At 58.7% G+C, this 19,008-nt stretch overlaps 1 protein-coding gene across 1 annotated transcript; it reads right to left on the reverse strand.

The window, feature by feature from the left end:
* Window positions 1-6,412: 6,412 nt before the first annotated feature.
* RTP5 (receptor transporter protein 5 (putative)) lies at window positions 6,413-10,497 on the reverse strand. The gene is made up of 2 exons (XM_014785490.2): window positions 10,331-10,497; window positions 6,413-8,429 (listed from the first exon to the last, which is right to left on the reverse strand). The coding sequence occupies exons 1-2, from the start codon at window positions 10,480-10,482 to the stop codon at window positions 6,920-6,922; spliced, it is 1,662 nt and encodes a 553-aa protein (XP_014640976.1). The 5' UTR covers window positions 10,483-10,497; the 3' UTR covers window positions 6,413-6,919.
* Between the last annotated feature and the right edge of the window lie 8,511 nt (window positions 10,498-19,008).

Consider the following 19,008-nt stretch of genomic DNA (forward strand, 5'->3'; position numbering starts at 1 on the left):
ACAAAGACACAGGGCACCTTCCTGCGTGCAGGCCACAGAACAAAGACACAGGGCACCTTCCTGCGTGCAGGCCGCAGAACAAAGACACAGGGCACCTTCCTGCGTGCAGGCCACAGAACAAAGACACAGGGCACCTTCCTGCGTGCAGGCCGCAGAACAAAGACACAGGGCACCTTCCTGCGTGCAGGCCGCAGAACAAAGACACAGGGCACCTTCCTGCGTGCAGGCCACAGAACAAAGACACAGGGCACCTTCCTGCGTGCAGGCCGCAGAACAAAGACACAGGGCACCTTCCTGCGTGCAGGCCGCAGAACAAAGCTCGGCCTTCTCCCAGGAGCCTTTTCAGGTTGATTCCAGTTCAACGTGACTTCTAGTTCACGGTGTTATCAGGAGCATTATATGGGAACACGTGCCAGCAGGTGGGAATGCCCCTGCCCCCGGGGCAACTGGGTATGTGGAAGCAGAAGTCAGAGCACGCTGTGCCAAGGTGATGGACAGGTGACCTGAGTCAGGACCCCCCGTGTGTCTGGTCACCGGGTGGGAGGCTGTCCCTCGCAGTCCACCTGGGAAGGCTTGATCCCTGTTACCCGCCCCGGGTACAGGTTTATCGCCTGTCTCTGAGGGTCTATTCATTCAAGATCAGCCTGTGTGAAGCCACCAGTACAGTTCGTCCACGGCCTGCAGCCCTGCTAAAGGCTCGGGCCCCTCCCGTCCCAGGACACGTGTCCCCGACGAGCTCCCGCCTGCAACTGTGAGCAGGTCAAATCCTGGAACTCCATGTGCACGACTTCGGTCAAATCCTGGAACTCCATGTGCACGACTTCGGTCAAATCCTGGAACTCCATGTGCACGACTTCGGTCAAATCCTGGAACTCCATGTGCACGACTTCGGTCAAATCCTGGAACTCCATGTGCACGACTTCGGTCAAATCCTGGAACTCCATGTGCACGACTTCGGTCAAATCCTGGAACTCCATGTGCACGACTTCGGTCAAATCCTGGAACTCCATGTGCACGACTTCGGTCAAATCCTGGAACTCCATGTGCACGACTTCGGTCAAATCCTGGAACTCCATGTGCACGACTTCACGCTCAACACCCTGGCGGTGCTGCTCGCGCTGCAGCTTCCAACGTTGCGCTCAGAATGATTGCCTCAGATGGCAGGGCGTCCGCGGGAAAGGCCCCCGACGAACTGTGCTCAGTTGATCCGATTCCTTCCACAGCCGCTGGTGCCAGCTGAGGGAGCGCACCGGGGGCGCTCTGCGTTCCTCTCCTGTGGCCTCTTGAATCAGCGGTCATTTGGCGGTACGCTGGCTGAACACCTCGCCCTCGCGGGAGGGCCTGGTCTATCTACGTGTCCTGCAACATGGGCTGTTTATTCCCGGTTTACAGCAAGTCCAAGTTTGAATCCTGCTGTCGGTGCCCCGGCGAGCTGCCTGCTTTTACTGCCCGACACTTCCAGCAAACATGCTTGCTCTGCCCCGTTGCCAACCTGGGCGCCCTTGGGTTACTAGGATGCTAGGACACTTCCACTTCTGGCCACAGCAGAGTGACCCGTATTCGACTTGCCCTCCAGACACAAACAGTTATAAAAATGGACAAATACAGGGACAACTGTTTTCCGGGGTTGGGCGGCAGGCAGAGCTGACAGTGAGCCACAAGCTGCACCGGCCGGCTTTCTGCCTGGGGACGCTTCTCCGACCCTGGGAGGTGGGGCCCAAGGGGAAGCGATCTCCCTGAGATGAGGACAGAGACCCCGGAATCTGGGGGACCGCAGAGTGTCCTTGTCCCAGGCTGCCTTCTGACTGGGCAGAGCAAGACTCCCAAGTCCCAGCAAAGAGCAGAGAAGGGAGACGCTGCATCCCCGTCCCAGCCAAGTGGGTCCTGGGGGGCGTCAGAAGTATCAGCTGAGACCCCAGAAGGCCAGGCCTTAGGAATGAGAGTAAAGGCCACAGTGGGACAAAATGGACCCACGACCACAGACCAGGCCTCCTGACCTGCCTGCCAGAGCAAAACTCAAGCCCCTGACAGGAGTCGCTCCGCATTCCTGAAACCTGGCTGCCGCCAGGGAGGGTGCCAATGTGGGTTACAGCCGGGTCCTCTGCTGGGCCCTCTGTGGACACTTCTCACATAAGTCTCAGAGCAAAAAAGCAGACGTGGGAAGAAGGAGAGAAGCAGGAGGAGTGGCCGTGCTCAAGACAAGAAAACCGAGTCAGGAGAAGCAGACCCAGAGACGCCCGTGGGCGCCAGAGGAGCAGGCCAGCACAGCCGCTGTCAACAGCCGCGGGACCCCAAGGACGCCGTGAGGAATCAGCAGGGACGGGAACCACAACCAAGAACCCGACGGAAGGTCTGGAACGAGAGAGCACAGTGTTTGAAAGGAGAAATTCACTGGCGGGGCTCAAGAGCAGAAGACAGTCACATGAACAAGAAGGAGCTGAATAAAAATTCTCCAACTCAGAGAAGAGAAAGAGAAAATGAAAGAGGAGCGCGGCCCCAGGGTAAGCTGCAGGAAACGTCAAGTGGTTTATCGCAGGTGGAGCCCCAGAGAGAAAGGAGAGGGAGCCGCGGGCAGACAGAAACAGACAGAAAGCTTCCTGAAGAACTCCGGCTCTCAAGCGGGGTGGAGCGTTCCCAGGCGCCGAACAGTGACTGAGCACCACGTCTGCTGGCTCCCTGGCCGACGCTGCCCCGCCCCTGCTTTCTCAGTTGCCGTCTCCAATAAAGCGTCAGCGCTCCCAGCTGCGTCCCAGCATCCGCTTCCCAGAGAACTCAACCCGTGACTCAATTTCTTACAGTGAAAGCTACGTTGTCTCATAGAGTTAACAGTGTACGTAGAAGTTAAACATGTCACAACAGCACCGAGGATGGTGGTTACTGGAATGACACTGTGGCTGGGTCCCTGCATTGTTGTGAAGTGGTGAATAGACTGCGATAAATTAAGGATGCATGTTGTAATCCCTAGAATAACTTTAAAAAATAAATGGTACAGAGAGACTGAGCTAACAGGCCAACAGAGGAATTAAAACGAATACTAGAAAAAATTAAGTTAACCCAAAAAAGGCAAGAATAGAGGAACAGAGAATCAAAATAAAAAATTAAAAAACCAGGACAAATGAAGAGCAGAGGCTGAGATGAGACAATCGGAGGACAGACAGCAAGGTGGCACACGAGAACCGACCGTGTGGCGAGTTACATGTAACGCAGAGAGAGGGACACCCGAACCAAAGGCAGACTGTCAGACAGAGAGAAACCCCGAGACCCAGCTGTGCTTAAAAGAGGTTAAATGTTGCAAGGGCAGAAAAAGCTGTTCCATGCAAACCCTGCGCACGAGAAGGGTGCTGTGGAACAGCGAGAGTAGACTAATCAGCACGACAAGAGACGCAGGGGGCAGCCCATCAGGATAAAGGAGTCAGCAAGACACAAAAATCCTAAATACTCGTGACCCTAGTAACAGAGTTTCAAAATATATGAAGTGAAAACAGACAAAACGAAGAGAACAGGGCAGAGCCACAGTCCCAGCTGGGGAGTTCGCACACCTCGCTCAGTGGCCGGCAGGACAAGGAGACAAAGGTCGGGAAGGATTTAGAAGATTTAGAAGACTGTCAACTCACTAACATTCACAGAGCCTTTCACCCAAAAACTGCAGAAGACACAGCATTTTCAAGGATTCAAGGAACATTTACCAAGACCAAAGAAGTTTCAAAAAAGAAGGTATACAGATAGCCAATAAGCCCGTGAGGGATGCTGGCCATAATGGGTTGTGGAGGACCTGCAGGTTAAAGCCACACTGAGATGCCACCACACATCCGTTAGGTCGTGGATGCAGTGACAGGGCCCGAACACCTGCTGGAGGTGCAGAACTAGAGCCATGTTGTCATCAGAAGCGGTGGCCAGATACACAGAGTCTGACACAAGGTCACCTCTGTCTATTTACTAAACAGCTGTGTTTCAAACGCAGCTCAATAAGAGAAAATAAAACAGCTTCTCTTGGACCAGGCTCCAGCCCCCTCACATGCGTGGCCATCCCCACTGCTCTGGCCCCAGGGCCCTCTCAGCCCAGGGCTAACAAAGCCTCAGGGCCCGGGCTCTGGGCTGCTCTTCCGTAGGGGACCCTGCTCCACCCTGCAGTCCCCGCATCCCTGAGGCTGCACAGAGGAAAGGGACAGAAGGACAAGCCAAGGAAGGAGTGCACCCTGCCGAGGCTCATGGGGTCGTCATTCTGATGTCTTCCATCTGCTTCTCTGTTTTCCTCTTTTTCTGTAATAAGCATGTGTCATTTTTAGGACTTTCTTGTGTTTAAAAGAAACATCAAGCCATCCTCTGTCCTTCCCCAGCTGCCGGGCACAGCCACGTGGGGCCCAGGTGTCACTTGTCCCACACAGGCTGGGTACGCTGGGTCCGGCTGACAGCAGGGCCGATGCGGGGCGGACTGGGCTGTTTGTTATATGAATCGTGTGAGGTAAAGACTTATTTTGATTTATAAAGACTATGCACAAAATTCCATTTTGTCATTATCCAGGGGTAAGGATACTGCAGGTTAACGTGGAGAAGAAACTCTATTAAATGAGATTTAATTATTCATGCAAACTAGTGTCATCCATGCTGATGATGGGTGGGGTTTGTAGGGCTTTAACGAAACCGTCTCTTTAAACAAAGAGCAGCGGGCCCTCCTCCATCGCGGGGCTGCGCGACCCGCCAGCGGCCACACGGGGGCGCCACAGGACAGCGCGGGGCGGGGACGAGGGAGGGACCTGGGGCCGATGGGCGGTGCGGTCTGCGGCCGGCGGGACCAAGCGGACCCCCATCTGCTCCCCGTCGCCTGGGCTCCGTAAGCTGTCGAGCGGGCGGCTTCGATGCCGCCCAATCAGAAGGGGCGCCAGGCCACAGCCCTCCATCGAGAAGGTCCTGGGGGCCGGGTCCCCGCGGGCGGAGGGCGGGGTGTGTTCACCGCCGAGGGTGGAGGTACCCTTGCGGGGTTCCCGACTTCCCTCTCGCCCCCAGGAATGGGGTCCGGTTGGTGGGGGCCCTGCACCGCGGGCAGGCGTCGGGAAGGAAGCCGTGTCCACCGGCCGTGGGCGCTGCTGCCGCCCAGACAGATTCCAGGGGGCGGAGAGCCCCGGACCCAGGGGAGCCTGACGGTGACCGGTCCGGCGGCCGGAGAGCCTGCCCTCTGATCAGACACTCCCCTCCCCACACCTGACACCAACCGGTTAGGTCTCCACCTCGTGTAGACAGGTCACTGAGGATGGGAGGTGGGTCCTGCCTGGGACAGAGGGCTCTCACCCAGTGTAGACAGGTCACTGAGGGTGAGAGGTGGGTCCCGTCCCAAGAGTGAGGCTCTCACCCAGTGTAGACAGGACAGTGAGGATGGGAGGTGGGTCCTGTCCCAGGAGTGAGGCTCTCACCCAGTGTAGACAGGACACTGATGATGGGAGGTGCGTCCTGTCCCAAGAGTGAGGCTCTCACCCAGTGTATATGGGTACCTGGAGAGTCTGGGTTTAGGTCTTTCCCAGGGCCCCACAGTGTTGAGGGCACCCACTCAGGCTGGCTGAGGTCTCCAGGCCATGAGCCCTGTGCAGGCTTGACCTTCCATGTGGGACAGAACTTTCCAGGCGCTGGTGTCTGTTGGGCCCGGGTGAGCAGGCATGCGGCATTGGGTCCTGAGGCCCTGGTGCTGACATCAGAAGCCCACCTCCACCTCCTCCATCCCACCAGCAGGGTCCCTGTGCCTCCCACACCCGTAGGAGCCACATCAGGCCTGACGGCGGAATCTTCCGGAGACGCCCTGGCCCATCTGGACAGAGAGCCCTAGACGAAGATTTCCATAACCCACACTTCCCCCAGGGCAAGGCTTCCCCCAAACCTCTCCCCGACCGTGGTTCCCAGTCTCAGACCTGAGGTCTCTCCAGACAACCCCCAGCCTCCCTGAGGGCCCTCCCTGCCGGAGAAGAGGGCAGGGTGGCCCAACACAGCCATGCCCACTGTCCTGCCCCCACCTGGCTGGACCCATGTGGCCCAACACCCCTTGCCCCTTGGAAATGGACACTGTGGTCTTTTAAGACAAACCCAGAGTATGGTTATGAGTGACACGAGGGTTTTCTGACAGAAGCACGGACGGCATTTCTTAAACCAGAACAGTGCTGTAGTTACAGCGCTGCTGTAACTGGTCACAGCAGCTGTGAACACAATCTGTAAACTGCTGGGTCGTCTCCTGCCCCCTGGACCGGCCGTGCCTTCTCAGCTCTAGGGCTTGACATCTTCAGTAAAGGTGAAGGTTGGGAGGAGGGAGAGAAGAAGGGAGAGAGGGAAGAGGCGTACCAACCATGTCTCGAGGGGGCTTTAATCTTCTCCCAGAGCGGGTGGGGAGCATGGCAAGTGGTCTGTTCTGGAAAATCCCAAGGATCCACACAGGAATGGTGTTGATTCACTCCACAACGGCACAGGTTGGCCTGAGCATCCTGTCCCATCACCACGGCCAGGAATCAGGAGCCACCCAGGGGAAGAAGTGCTGGGTGTGAGGGGCCTGCAGGGACCAAGGGGGGAGGTGAGCCAAGGGGACCGGCCAGCACGCCCTCCCACCTCGAGACCTTCTCTTAGGTGGCGGCTCCGACTCAGCCCGAGAGTCCTATGTGGTTTTTCCTTTTAACTTTCATTTTATTGGAATGTAACATGCATACAGACAGTGCCTGGACAGCCGGGTGAGCAGTCACAGCCTGAACGTCCACGGAACCACCACTCACAGCAGGATCAGCGCACGGAAGCAGGAGACGGAAGAGAGGGCCGGGGCACCGACACTCAGAGGCCTCAGCTCAGGCAGGCCGGGGGCTTGCCGGCAGGGCGGGGGTCATTTTGCTCTGTTGGCTGGGCAGCCCTGCTAGCGGGGCGCAGTGGGGACCCCGAAGGGAGGCGTCACACTTCACGCTCGTGGCTGGAAGCTGTCAGGGCTGAACTTATACAGGTACATGATCCAGAGGATGCAGACCGTCATGGAGACCCAGATCCAGACTTCCTCGTGGGGATCGAAGCGGGGCCCGCAGCAGCCGTCTCCACAGCAGATGTCCTGGTCCCCGCTAGACCCGGAGCCAGACTCACCAAGCCTGGACTGCTGCTGCCTCCTGCGCTTGGAAGAGCCACAGGCAGTAAGGCCACTGCTTTGGGGACCACTGGCCATGTAGCCGGGGTCCCTGCATTCTATGATGCTGAAGACTGAGAAGGGGATGGTGATGGAGCCCCTGCTAATGGGGATGTTGGTCCCCGGGAGGGGCTCATGGGCAGCGGTGACAGGGCCGTTGTCGCCATCCTCCTTCCCTTTGCCCTCGGTGATGTGGGTAGAAGAATCCTTGCCTGTGCCCTGGTCGGTACAGACGAAGGGGAAGCTGACGCAGCCGTCGATGTCGGCAAAGGAGTCCTCGCCTCGGATGGTGTCAATCAAGGACGGGGGGATGGTGACGGAGCCTTCTCCATCAGCCATGAGGCCAAAGATGTAAGACACTGGCCGTGAGTCATTTCCAGCAGTGATGGGGCCATTGCTGCCAGAGACGGGGCCCTGGCCCTCATTGACGCCAGCAGGGCTGGAAAGGGAGCCTCGGCCTTTGAAGATGAAGCCTTTGATCTCGAAGGGCTTGATGCTGCTGGTGAGGAGGCCTCTGCCCTGGAAGACGGGGGCCCTGATGTCCACTGGGAGGCCTCTGCCCTTGGGTGTAGCTGTGGACCGGGTGGGCAGGTAGATGGAGCCCTTGCCAATGATGAGCGGCCCTCTGCGGTCAGCCGCAGGGAGGGAGCCCTCTCCGGGGAGGACACAGCCCTTGGCATCAGTGACGGTCCCCTTGTCCCTGCCCAGACCCAACAGGGAGAAGGGGATGGTGACAATGTCCTCGTCCTCGCTGAAGAAGTTGCTGCTCTCGGAGGGGTTCCTGATGAAGTCACACACGGACAGGGGCGTGCAGATGGAGTTGGAGGTGTAGCCCCAGGAGCGCTCGCCCGAGGGGCTGCTGCGGAGCGTCAGCGACTGTTTCTCAGCAGTGGCGGCCGAGCTGCTGCCGTACAAGGCATACCTGCCCTTGATGGGGACGGGGCTCTTGACCTCCGGCCCCCAAGCGGGGTCCGGGGGCTTCTGGAAGAAGCAGACCCCCAGGTCGCAGGCCTCGCAGTGCTCACCGAAGCAGATCTCAGGGCACTGGTCAGAGCTGAGGGTCTCCCGGTAGCACTTCTGCAGGATGAACAGGACCAGCTTGTTGAGGAAGAGCCGCACGTTCAGAAGGCTCACCTGGCAGTCCCGCTGGGCGCCCGGCGGGCACAGCCGGCACCGCTGGCCCCAGATGCGCATCTTCACCAGCCCCAGCCGGCTGTCCTCATCCCACCACATATGGAAGAGGATGTGCACGTGGGCCGAGGACCAGCCCCACTGGCAGCGGCCACACTGGAGCCTGCAGGGGAGAGAGAGGCAGTGAGCGGAGGGGAGGGGGCCGCCCTCCTGCTCCCCAGGAGGGCGAGGAGAGAGGCCCGGCGGAGTTCCATAACCCCGAGCCCCCATCTGCAAAGGGACAGATGCTGGCGCACACTGTGTCTGCAACCCATAACCTGAAGAGCTGACAAGCAAGCACCTTTTCATCAGTTTGGCACAAAACCCCCTCGGTGGCAGAGCCTGGCCTGACACACGTGAGGGGTCACTCTGTGTTCGCTGCTGCAGCCGCTGCTTTTCTGTTCTTTTGTGACTCGGGGCATAATCGCCCTGAGGAAACGTCACGAAGAGGCAAAGGCAGGCCTGTGGATACCAGTCGGGGGGAGTAGCAGGTGGGGTGCTGCGGAGAGGACGTGGGGGCCCTGGAAAGAGGAGCCCTGCCCAAGGGAGAGAAGGTGACGGGGAGATGAATTCGGGGGCTCCCTGCCGCACGAGACTGGGTGATGGGGAGGTCTCGGGGGACAGAGAAGCAGTGAGGGCTGGAGAGTCCCCCTGCCGGGGTGCCGTCACGCTGACTTTGCACGTGGGAGCGAGAGCCGGACTGAAGAGGAGCCACGTGCCGGTCCCTGGAGGATGACGGTGTGCGTGTCCCAGGCCCCGCAGGTGAGCGCCCTCTCTCCAAGGCTTGTGATCACTGTGGCACCTGCACACGTGTGTGGGGACCCACATGCCTGGAGGTTTCATGGAGCGTTTCCCCGGGAAGCTGATCAGCGTCGGGGGAACTTTCCATGACAGTGGGATTGTTCTGTCTGCGCCCAGCCGGGAGCCACAAGTGGCAAGGAGCACCTGGACACGGGGAGTGCCCTGAGGAAGGGAACTTCCAGCTGTATTTACATTTAATCCACGAGCACATGGCAGGCCGCATATGGCCAGCGGCTGCTGTGTTGGAGGACGTGGGTCTGTAGTACGTGGCCACCCACTGGCTGGCGTTTCTATCGGTGAAAACTGAAAACCAACTGAACAGTCTTTCTGGTCCTCATCTCGACCCTGTGGAGTCCTTCAGTTTGGCCGTGGGAACAGTAAGGTGTTTGAAGGTGCTTCTCTGATGCACCGAGGGCTGTCACTTCCTATCACCTGAGAAGGCCAGCCTTCCACCGCACACCCGGCCCCCGGGGTTTCGGACGCTGGGAGCTATGGCATCCGTGTCAAAGGGCAGCTGCCCACGGGGGCCCCACAGTGACCTGTCTTTGAGGTCCCCTTCCCCAGTCAGGTCGCGGGGACTGGGGACGCCTGGCTGGGTGGCCCCTGCAGGTCAGGCCTGTCCCCGTTGCAATGACGCCAGCTGTCATCGTGATGATGAAGAGTGAGGCTCACGTAGTGACCCGTGGCCACTGGAGCCCCCGAGCTGGGCCCCCACTCGCCCACAGCCCAGGCCGGGGACTGCTACCCCTCCTCTCGGGGCCTGCTCCCTCCATGTGTCTCTCAGCTTCCCGGTCCCTCAGGCCCCTGTACAGCACAGGGCAGGCAGTGACCGCGGGCACCTGCCCATCCCCTGCTCCCCTCAGCGCTGCCATGGAAACCAGAAGATGTGGCAGTGGCGGCCGCGTCACCCCCCAACTGCGGCAGGGCCCAGGCTGAGCTCAGGGTGGCCGGCACCGCAGGCAGGGTCTCAGCTCACCAGGCTGAAAGGGACTGAACAGGCGCTGTCCCTCCAACACCCCCACTTCCTGGGAGGGAGAAGGAGCACCCGCCAACCCACCTGTTGGGGCCAAGCCCAGGCCAGACACACGCCCCCATCCCACCCCCCCAGGTGCCGGGCCACACCTAGCCTGGCCTCAGGACTCGGGGCCAACCGAGGGCCAATGCTTAAGCAGCCTTCAGCCCCCTCCCCTCCTGGGACCCCAAGGAGGACCCCCACAGCCGCACCTCGAGAGCCCCCTCAGCCGGTACTGGAAACCGCTGCTGTCCAGGTGCCCCGAGGCCAGGTTCTCCTCAGGGAGCAGCTCCCAGGTGTCCTGGGGTTTCCTCTTGGTCATCAGTTGGGCTAAGGTGCTGGCCCACACGTCCACCCCGTCCATGCTGGCGCCAGGCTCTGCAGTGCGGTCTGAGGGCTGCACCAGCTCCCGGCTCCAAGGAAGCTCTTGCAGCCAGCTCCGCTGGCCAATCGCTGCCTTGACAACCGTCCAGTCTCCATGACAACCAGGCTTGTCTCGGAGAAATGAGAAGCTGGCCTTTTTTCTTATCCTTCTGAATATTTTTTATTACGCAAGCAATATGTTTTCATTTTAGGAAAAATTAGAAACAAACAGATAAATAAAAAGGAAAAAAATACAATAGAATAAAATCGCCCGTAATCATCGCCGTGGTGCTGACATCCACGCGTTTTTCTATGCACGTGTATGTGTAAATGTTCATATTCATTTTTCACAAACAGGAAACCCTCGGAACATCTTGTCCTAGAGCTGCGTTTCTTGCTCCACGGCGTGTCGTGGGCAGTGCGCTATCCTCACCACTTCGAACATCCGGGATCGTCCAGTCTACTGCTGTGCCGTAACCTGCTGGCCCTGCCTCTGTCCTTGAACTGCACGGTGCTAATTCTTTGCCGTTACAAACACGGCCGTGAGGAACTTTACTGAACATGTATCACTGTGAATTTTCCCACGGTTTCCATTTTTTTCCAAACTTTTTATTGGCTAGAAGTGTACAACGTTTATGTAAAAATGCCTAAAACATAATGCACAGCTTCTCAAATTATCATGAAGTCTTAGTTCAGTACCTGAAGGAATCCAGCCCCCCAAAGCCCTCCACATGCCCCTCCCTGCGCTCAGCACGCCCTTCCCGCGGAGGCACCACCCGCCCGCTCGGGCCCCTTCCAGCCCCACCACCCGAGGTGTGTCCCCACACACGGTCGTTTCCTTTTATTGCTTGGAGCTTCCTGTAAAAGGAACCCTCTGTTACGCGTTCTGTGTCTGTGCGGCTGGCTTCTCTCACCTTCTCGCCTTCTTGTTTGTGAAGCCACTTGTAGCAGCAGTTTGTCGGGGGCGAGAGGAAAAGGTGGACTGAGGAGAGAGCCAGCCAACGTTCCATGGCAGAGGGGGAAGGGCTGCCAGCCCAGGAGGGGAAGACGCCGGGTGAGAGCACGCGGATGAGAGACAAACGGAGAGCGCCTTTGGACGACGACCACCGCTGAGGACGCAGCCTCGGGACCAGGGCCACGTGGAGGCATGGCCGTCACAGCTCCTAGCAGAGCCCCCGGGCTGCAGGAGGTGCCCAGCACCTCCTCTCCTCTGGGCAGCATGGCCCGGGGACCCCGACCCCGGAGCTCACCAGCAGCATGCCCAGGGAGCGGGTGCTCCCCGTGCTGTTGACAGGCAGCCGAGTGGGACGGGAGCCAGGAGACCGCAGCTCAGCGCTGGTGAGACTAACAGGCTCTGACCACATGAGACTGAGACAGTCTTGGTTCCCGACACATCTGCAGGGAGCTCAGCGCTGACAGCTGCCCAGTGGCCAGCAAGGCCTTGTCCCCCAGTGCCCGTAATGGCTCCAGAGGTGGTGGGAAAGGAAGCTGTCCCCAGGCGATCTCCGACTCTGTCCCAGGAGAGAGCAGGGCCCAGCTGAGGAACACCCCGTCCCCCACAGGGGCCCCTGCAATGTGGGTGCTCTGGGGCCTCCACCCGCCCTGGGCAGAGGGAAGCACTCAACCCCACTCGTCCACATGGAGGGCCGTGTGCGCTGTCTCCCTCCGCTGAGGGTCCCAGCGCCTGCTGGACAACCATCTCCCGGTTCCAAAGCCACTGCCTCTGCCCCGCCTGGGATCCAGGCTCCTCTGGGCCTTTCCTGCAGCCGCTCACGCACCAAATGCCCTTTATTCAGCCCCTTGAATCAGCCCGGCCAAGCCGAGCGGCCGTCTGCTCTGGCTGCTCTCTGTCTCTCCTTTCCTGCTGCTGGGCGGGTTGATTCTCTCAGCGTTCCACACTCATCCTTCTACGAGTTTGGATGCTACACTGCTTTGATTCTTTTTTTTTTTTTTTAAGATTTTATTTATGTATTTATTTTCCCCCAAAGCCCCAGTGGATAGTTGTATGTCATAGCTGCACATCCTTCTAGTTGCTGTATGTGGGACGCGGCCTCAGCATGGCTGGAGAAGCAGTGTGTCGGTGCGCGCCTGGGATCCGAACCTGGGCCGCCAGCAGCGGAGCGTGCGCACCCAACTGCTCAGCCACGGGGCCGGCCCAACGCTGCTTTGATTCTTGTGTTGGTCGCCTTGGAAATTCCAACACGCAAGCTTAGCATGATCATCGTCTAAGGTGAACCACCCCTTCAGGACGGAACAGATGCTCTGCCCGTCACCTCTCTGAGTTCCTGTGGAACTGAATCACATGAGGGCTGGACCTCCCCCTGCATCCTCCGTGTCTCTGTGACTCTGTATCTCTAGCCTGCATATGAGCAATTTCTTCTCATTTTTCTACCAGTTCACCAGTTCTCTCCTCATCTTTGTCCAGTCTACAGCTAATCCTGTGAAGTGAGCTGTTGTTCTTATCATATTTTTCATTTCTGAAACTTCTTTTTGGCTCTCTTTCAACTATGTGACATCTTTCTGCCTTGCAGTTAAGCATGACAAGGAGATATAAGAGGAAATTTGGGGGCTGTGCTTCTGGGAAGGTTCCATAATGTGGGACTAGATAGCTGGGGAAAGACCTACTTCTCCCACTCCACTTTAATCTTCTTCTGTTGATCAGTGCAGAGATGATGACTGGCACTCCTGCAGCCATCTTAGACCATGAGGTAACCTTGCAGATGGAGCCATGTGCTGAGGAAACAGAAAGGCAAGACCCTGGATCCCTGATAACACTAGGAGTCACTGTACTACTTCTGGGTTGTCTGCCTCTGGATTTCTTGTTCAAGGCAGAAATAAACTTTTAGCCGCCACTGTTATCTTAAGGCACTGTTTTCTGGGGGTTTTTTGGTTGCCACCCAGCCAATCATAGCAATTCTAACTGATACCTTAGGGGCTATGCTGAAGGCCCTGGGTTTTGCTAGTTGGTCTGGGGCCATTGTGTGTATGTGGGCACCCATGTGGTCCTGGTCACGTGGCCAGGCAGAAATCTGAGGGACAGCTGTAGCCCTTTCTCTCCGCATGGCCCCTCCAGGCCCAGTGGCCCTGGCTACTTCCACGCCATGCTGGGAGCAGGAACCCGTGCTCTGTGGGGCCATATCACAGCCTTGTCTGCCAGGCACACCCCACAGGCTCCTCTACTCCCAAGACCTCAACCCCCCTCTGAGTTTAAAATTATGGAATTATGACTGACCACCACCACCTGAAAATCATCTTTTGGGGCGTAATACTGACCCTTACGACATGCAAGGAGCTCATCACCTCTGACTCTCCTCACTCGAGGGACTTCCTTAAACCTACCCCAGAGAACGGCTCTCGAGGCCCAGCCAGCAGACCCCAGAGCCATCAGCCTCCACGCACCTGTACACATCTGCCTATTTCCCAATCCCCCAAACCTTCACGCTAGGCCCCGCCAAAGCTGCTCACCCGGCCAGCTAACGAATCAGGCGGCCATGAACCCCCTCTTCTCTACCAGAGAAGTGATGGGTGGGGCACTCTGTCAATTCCTGAGATGTGCAGTGTGGCCCTGAAGTTGTGGGTCCAGCTGTGCGATTGTCCAGCCTGGAGGCGGAGGTGAGAGAATTCCCCCTCAGACCGTTTGGGTGGACACTGGTCCCTCTAAGGACAGGCTCTAAGAACAAGGCTTGGTAGCAACTCCTGCCCCAGCTCTGCCCTCTGCCCTCTGCCCTCCGCCCTCCACCCTCCGCTCTATGACCAACCTCCCTGAGGCCTTGGTGACTCTAGAACGGGTTGGGATGGGGATGAAGAAACCAGGACCATCTCTGCATATTGCCCTGCCTGACAGAAGCGCTTACGCTCTCTCTCCCCGTGGACGCGCTCTCTCCTCTTGGCCCCCTTCTCCTAACTCTCCTCCCCGCCCTCGAATTCTGAACTCGACCCTTGGGAGGGCGGCTGGAAGGCGAGGGCAGCCCTCGTCCCGGGGGGGCCCCGGGTAGAGCATTTGAAAGCAGATCTTCTCACAGCCCAGGGGAGCCACAAGGACAGTCCCCTGCAGTTGACGATGCTCAGAGCACCTGTCCCTGTCTTGGCCTGGGCGTGGCCTGGGCCTGTTCCCCCAAGCCCCTCTCTGTGGTGCTGGGCCAGAGAAGTGCAGCTTCAGGACGCGGGGCAGGGCGGGGTGGCGGAGGCGGGGACAGCACATCAGGGAAGCTGGGGGCCTGGCCGGGGGGCGGAGTGCATCGCAGAGTCCAGTGCGAGGCCAGCTGGCTGATGGATGGCTTTGCTCTGTCAACAGGACCCCACCTCGTGTGTCTGGGAAGGAGAGAGGTTGAGAGAGACAGACAGACATGGAGAGAAATTGGGGGAAACGAGGGAGCTCAGCGTGAGGGCTCAGCCCTGCCCTCCCCCAAACCTCAGCAGATGGCGCGCAGCTCCAGGAAGGCGGGCCGCCTCCTGGGACCCTGGGGCCTGCAGCCCGCTGGTGGGCCCATCCCCGGCACACAGTCAAGTCAAGGTGTGCGTCCCTGGGCGGCAGGCGGGCTGGGGTCCTGCAGTTGGCAGCTGGGGCAGCAGCATCTGGATGGCGGTGGCCCCTGTCCAGCCGGTTCTTTTCCTAAAGGCTCTTCGCACCGTCCCAGGACTTCCTCGCTCCCACATCCAACCCAGCTGCTACCTAGCGCAGGGCTGGTCACCTCCGCCAAGCCCCGTTGGGGCGGGGGCTCGCCCGGGAAGGAGCAGGGAGAGCCTCAGAAACTGACACAACAAAGGGGAGGACAAGGGGGCCAGGGCCAGCGGGCCTTGTCTCCTCAAAGCACAGCCGGCAGGGCGGCCGGGGGCACACTCGCTGAATGCAGCAGGCAGGCGTGCACGCCAGAGGGCAGAGGGCACCCTCCCGCACCCACGGTGAGGACAGGCCCTTCCCGGAGGTCAGTGGCCGTCCTGCACTTACACAGGGGTCAGCTGCACATCCACCCCAGGCTAGTCTGGCTTCAGAGCAGGTGAGGCTACGCCTTGGCCACCGGGGCGACCCACCGGCCAGCAGGGACCTGAAGGATGCCCCTGTAAGAGGGCAAGGGAGTGTTCACACACACACAATACACACCTACACACACATGCATGCACACACAATATGCACGTACACATACCTACACACATGGACACACACACGCATACAAATGAACACATATACACCCGTGAACACATACCCATCCACACACACCACATACATCCTGCACATGAACACACATACATGCCTACACACATGCATGTGCATGAAAACACACACTTATACATGAACACGTGTGCACACATATGAACACATGACCATGCAGCACACATACCTACACATATACACACAAACACACATTTGGAAATTTAAAATATCAATTCACATTTAAACTCCTAATGGCCTTCTAGAAAGTTTAGAAAATAAGGGATAAGAAACTTCTGATGCCACCACCTCAACAAACAACCCGACATCTTTATCCTCGTGTGTAATAAATGGTGACAATCTTTCCTCCAACTGGGCAGATAAATTAGGTGCACTTTTTAACTTCTGGGAAATGCTTCAAAAACAGGATAGAACAGAAAGTTTTTATTTGCAAACACTATTAACCATTTCCTGTTCCAACCTCAGAAATAGCTGTGAATCAGCTGCCTCCTCCCAGGGCCACAGTGCCTGGGCTCGGAGGTCACTGACATCCCCTCCGCTGCCGCCTCAGAGTAGTGTCGGGATGATCCTTCTGCTTCCTGTGCTTCTCCCTGGATGGAAACTGCCTCTGCCTCCAGCTGTGCCTGGGAGCGCGGGATCCCCTCTCTCCTGCTTTCCACCTGTGCCGGTGCTGGTGTTCGCACCCACCCTCGCCCTGCCCTGGGCGTCACCTTTGGGCAGCGGCACCTTGGAAAATCGGCTCCTCTTCTCCAACCAGGAGGATGGGAGGACTGTCGGGAGCTGCTCCAGGTCCCTGAGAACCAGACACCCATTCAGGAAGGATCGAGGTGCCGCCTCACAGACAAACTTCTGGGCCCCCCTCTGCCTCCTGAGCTCTCTTCAGTTGGTCCGGCAGGAAGTAGATGGGGAGCCAGACTTGCCAGAGAGAGGAGAGCACACCACAGAGACAGACACACGGACGCCACAGCACCAAACACCCGGCACGGATGGCGCCCCCGGAGTGAAGCTGCGGTTCACGCGGACGCCACACAACAACGTTCCTCGCAGCTCTGCTCACAACCACCGAAACCTGAGATCAACCCATCAGACGGTGGCCAAGCAAACCGAGCCACCCAGCACAGAGCCCACAGGGCATAAAAAGGAGGCATGACACGCGACACGTGTCCACGGGGTCACGCTGCGTGAAAGCTGTCCCAACAGCCACACAAGGATCATCCCCTTTATGTGCATGTGGAAGTGACAAAGTAGGATAGACAGGAGGATAGACAGGGCTGCAGGGGAGCAGCAGGAGGACCCCACGGTGACAGAGCGCAGCGGCTCACAGAGCGCAGGACGCTGGGCCGTCACATGGCTAAAATGATGCAGCGCTAAACACACACACACACACACACACACACACACACACAAGTAACCAGCTGAGCAGTACGGGTGGGCTCTACCCACGTTGGCATCCTAGTTGTCAGGTAGTATGTCAGCTGTGCAGAATGGTGTCCCTGAGAGATGGGGCGGTGTGCACAGTGGTCCCTCATTTCTCACAAGTGCAAGGACACTGCACTTCCTCAGTGACAACACACAACACCCGCTTTACTGGAGATCCCATCGACCTGAGGGTCCCAGGGTGTCCCTGACAACCCCAGCCCGGGACAGAAGGTCAGGACAGGAGACAAGCAGCCCCAGCTGTGACCCAACCTGGGACTTCGCAAACCTGAGGGGGTAAAGCCAAGACACAGGGCAGGGAAGAGAGGGCCAGCAGCTGAGGGCACTCGAGGGGTCAGAGGGAGCCCTGGACCTCCCTCTCCCTCCCACCGGGAGATCTATCCTATGCCTCATGAAGGAGGAGGGGACATGTGATGGGGACAGAGTGTGTTATGGGGACAGAGTGTGTGATGGGGACAGAGTGTGAGATGGGGACAGAGTGCATGATGGGGACAGAGTGCTTGATGGGGACAGAGTGTGTGATGGGGACAGAGTGTGTGATGGGGACAGATGCGAGATGGGGACAGAGTGTGAGATGGGGACAGAGTGTGAGGTAGGGACAGAGTGTGTGATGGGGACAGAGTGCGAGATGGGGACAGTGTGCGTGATGGGGACAGAGTGTGATGGGGACAGAGTGTGTGATGGGGACAGTGTGTGTGATGGGGACAGTGTGTGAGACGGGGACAGTGTGTGAGATGGACAGTGTGTGTTGGAGACAGTGTGTGATGGGGACAGAGTGCGTGATGGGGACAGAGTGCGTGATGGGGACAGAGTGTGTGATGGGGACAGTGTGTGTGATGGGGACAGTGTGTGAGGTGGGGACAGAGTGTGAGATGGGGACAGAGTGTGAGATGGGGACAGAGTGTGAGATGGGGACAGTGTGTGTGATGGGGACAGAGTGTGAGGGGACAGAGTGTGTGATGGGGACAGCGTGTGTGATGGGGACAGTGTGTGCGGTGGGGACATGTGTGTTTTGGTGGGAACCGTGTGTGGTGAGAACAGTATGTATTTGGGCGCAGTGTGTGTTTGTTGGGACAGTGTGCAGACACGCCGTGGGGAGCTCCCCTTGGGGGTACAGCACCCCACGAGGCCCCAGGACTCCTGCCCCCTCCCCTGCCTGTGGCAACCCCCCTGGACTCTGACCAGTTACCCTGCTGTCCTGTCCACCCAGGGTGAGGTGTCCCATCCCCTCCCCTGCCTCCCTGCCTCTGTGCCCCCATCTGCCCCCATACCCCCTTGCCGGCCCCAACCTTCCCAGGGCCCAAGCGCCCCTTTCAGCCTCTGGAGTCTGGGCTCCCCACCCAGCCACCGACCCAAGGGGTGTCAGTAGAGGGGGAGGGGGAAACCCAGAAGGAGGGGATAGGGACAGGAAGGGGAATGAAGGGACGGGGGAACCAGCGGAGGAAGGGGTACAGTCCGTCCTGGACTACCTCCCGGGGCCCCTCTGTGGACGCATGTCCGAGCCCTCACAGACAGAATCACAGGCGGGAGCTTGGGTGGTGAAGAGACCTGCCTCCCACCCCCGAGGGTCTGATGTCCTCTCCCATCCCAGAGCGCCCCCACACCCCCTGCAGCCCCCTCCAACCTCGTGCTCAGAGGACAACCTGTCTCCCAGTGCAGAGCTTCAGGTCCCAGTATGACTGTCCAGTTGCCGCCCCCTGAAGAGGGGTCAGCTTCAAGTTCAGAGTCGCCGGAAGTGCTGGGCACCGGGGACAGGTCCCCTGCAGGGTCTGCACTTTGCTGGATGCCTGGCGGCCCTCAACTTGGCCTGACCCATCTCCCCAGCCCCAGGTTGAACCCCCATCCCACCTCCAGGCCACAAGGGTGGGTGTGCCCGTCCACGTGGGGCATCCACGTGGGTCGGCCGTGGCCGCACTCTCT

Source organism: Ceratotherium simum, chromosome 37, assembly GCF_057802395.1.
Source record: "Ceratotherium simum simum isolate JZ-2026a chromosome 37, ASM5780239v1, whole genome shotgun sequence".
In the NCBI taxonomy this organism is placed as follows: domain Eukaryota; kingdom Metazoa; phylum Chordata; class Mammalia; order Perissodactyla; family Rhinocerotidae; genus Ceratotherium; species Ceratotherium simum.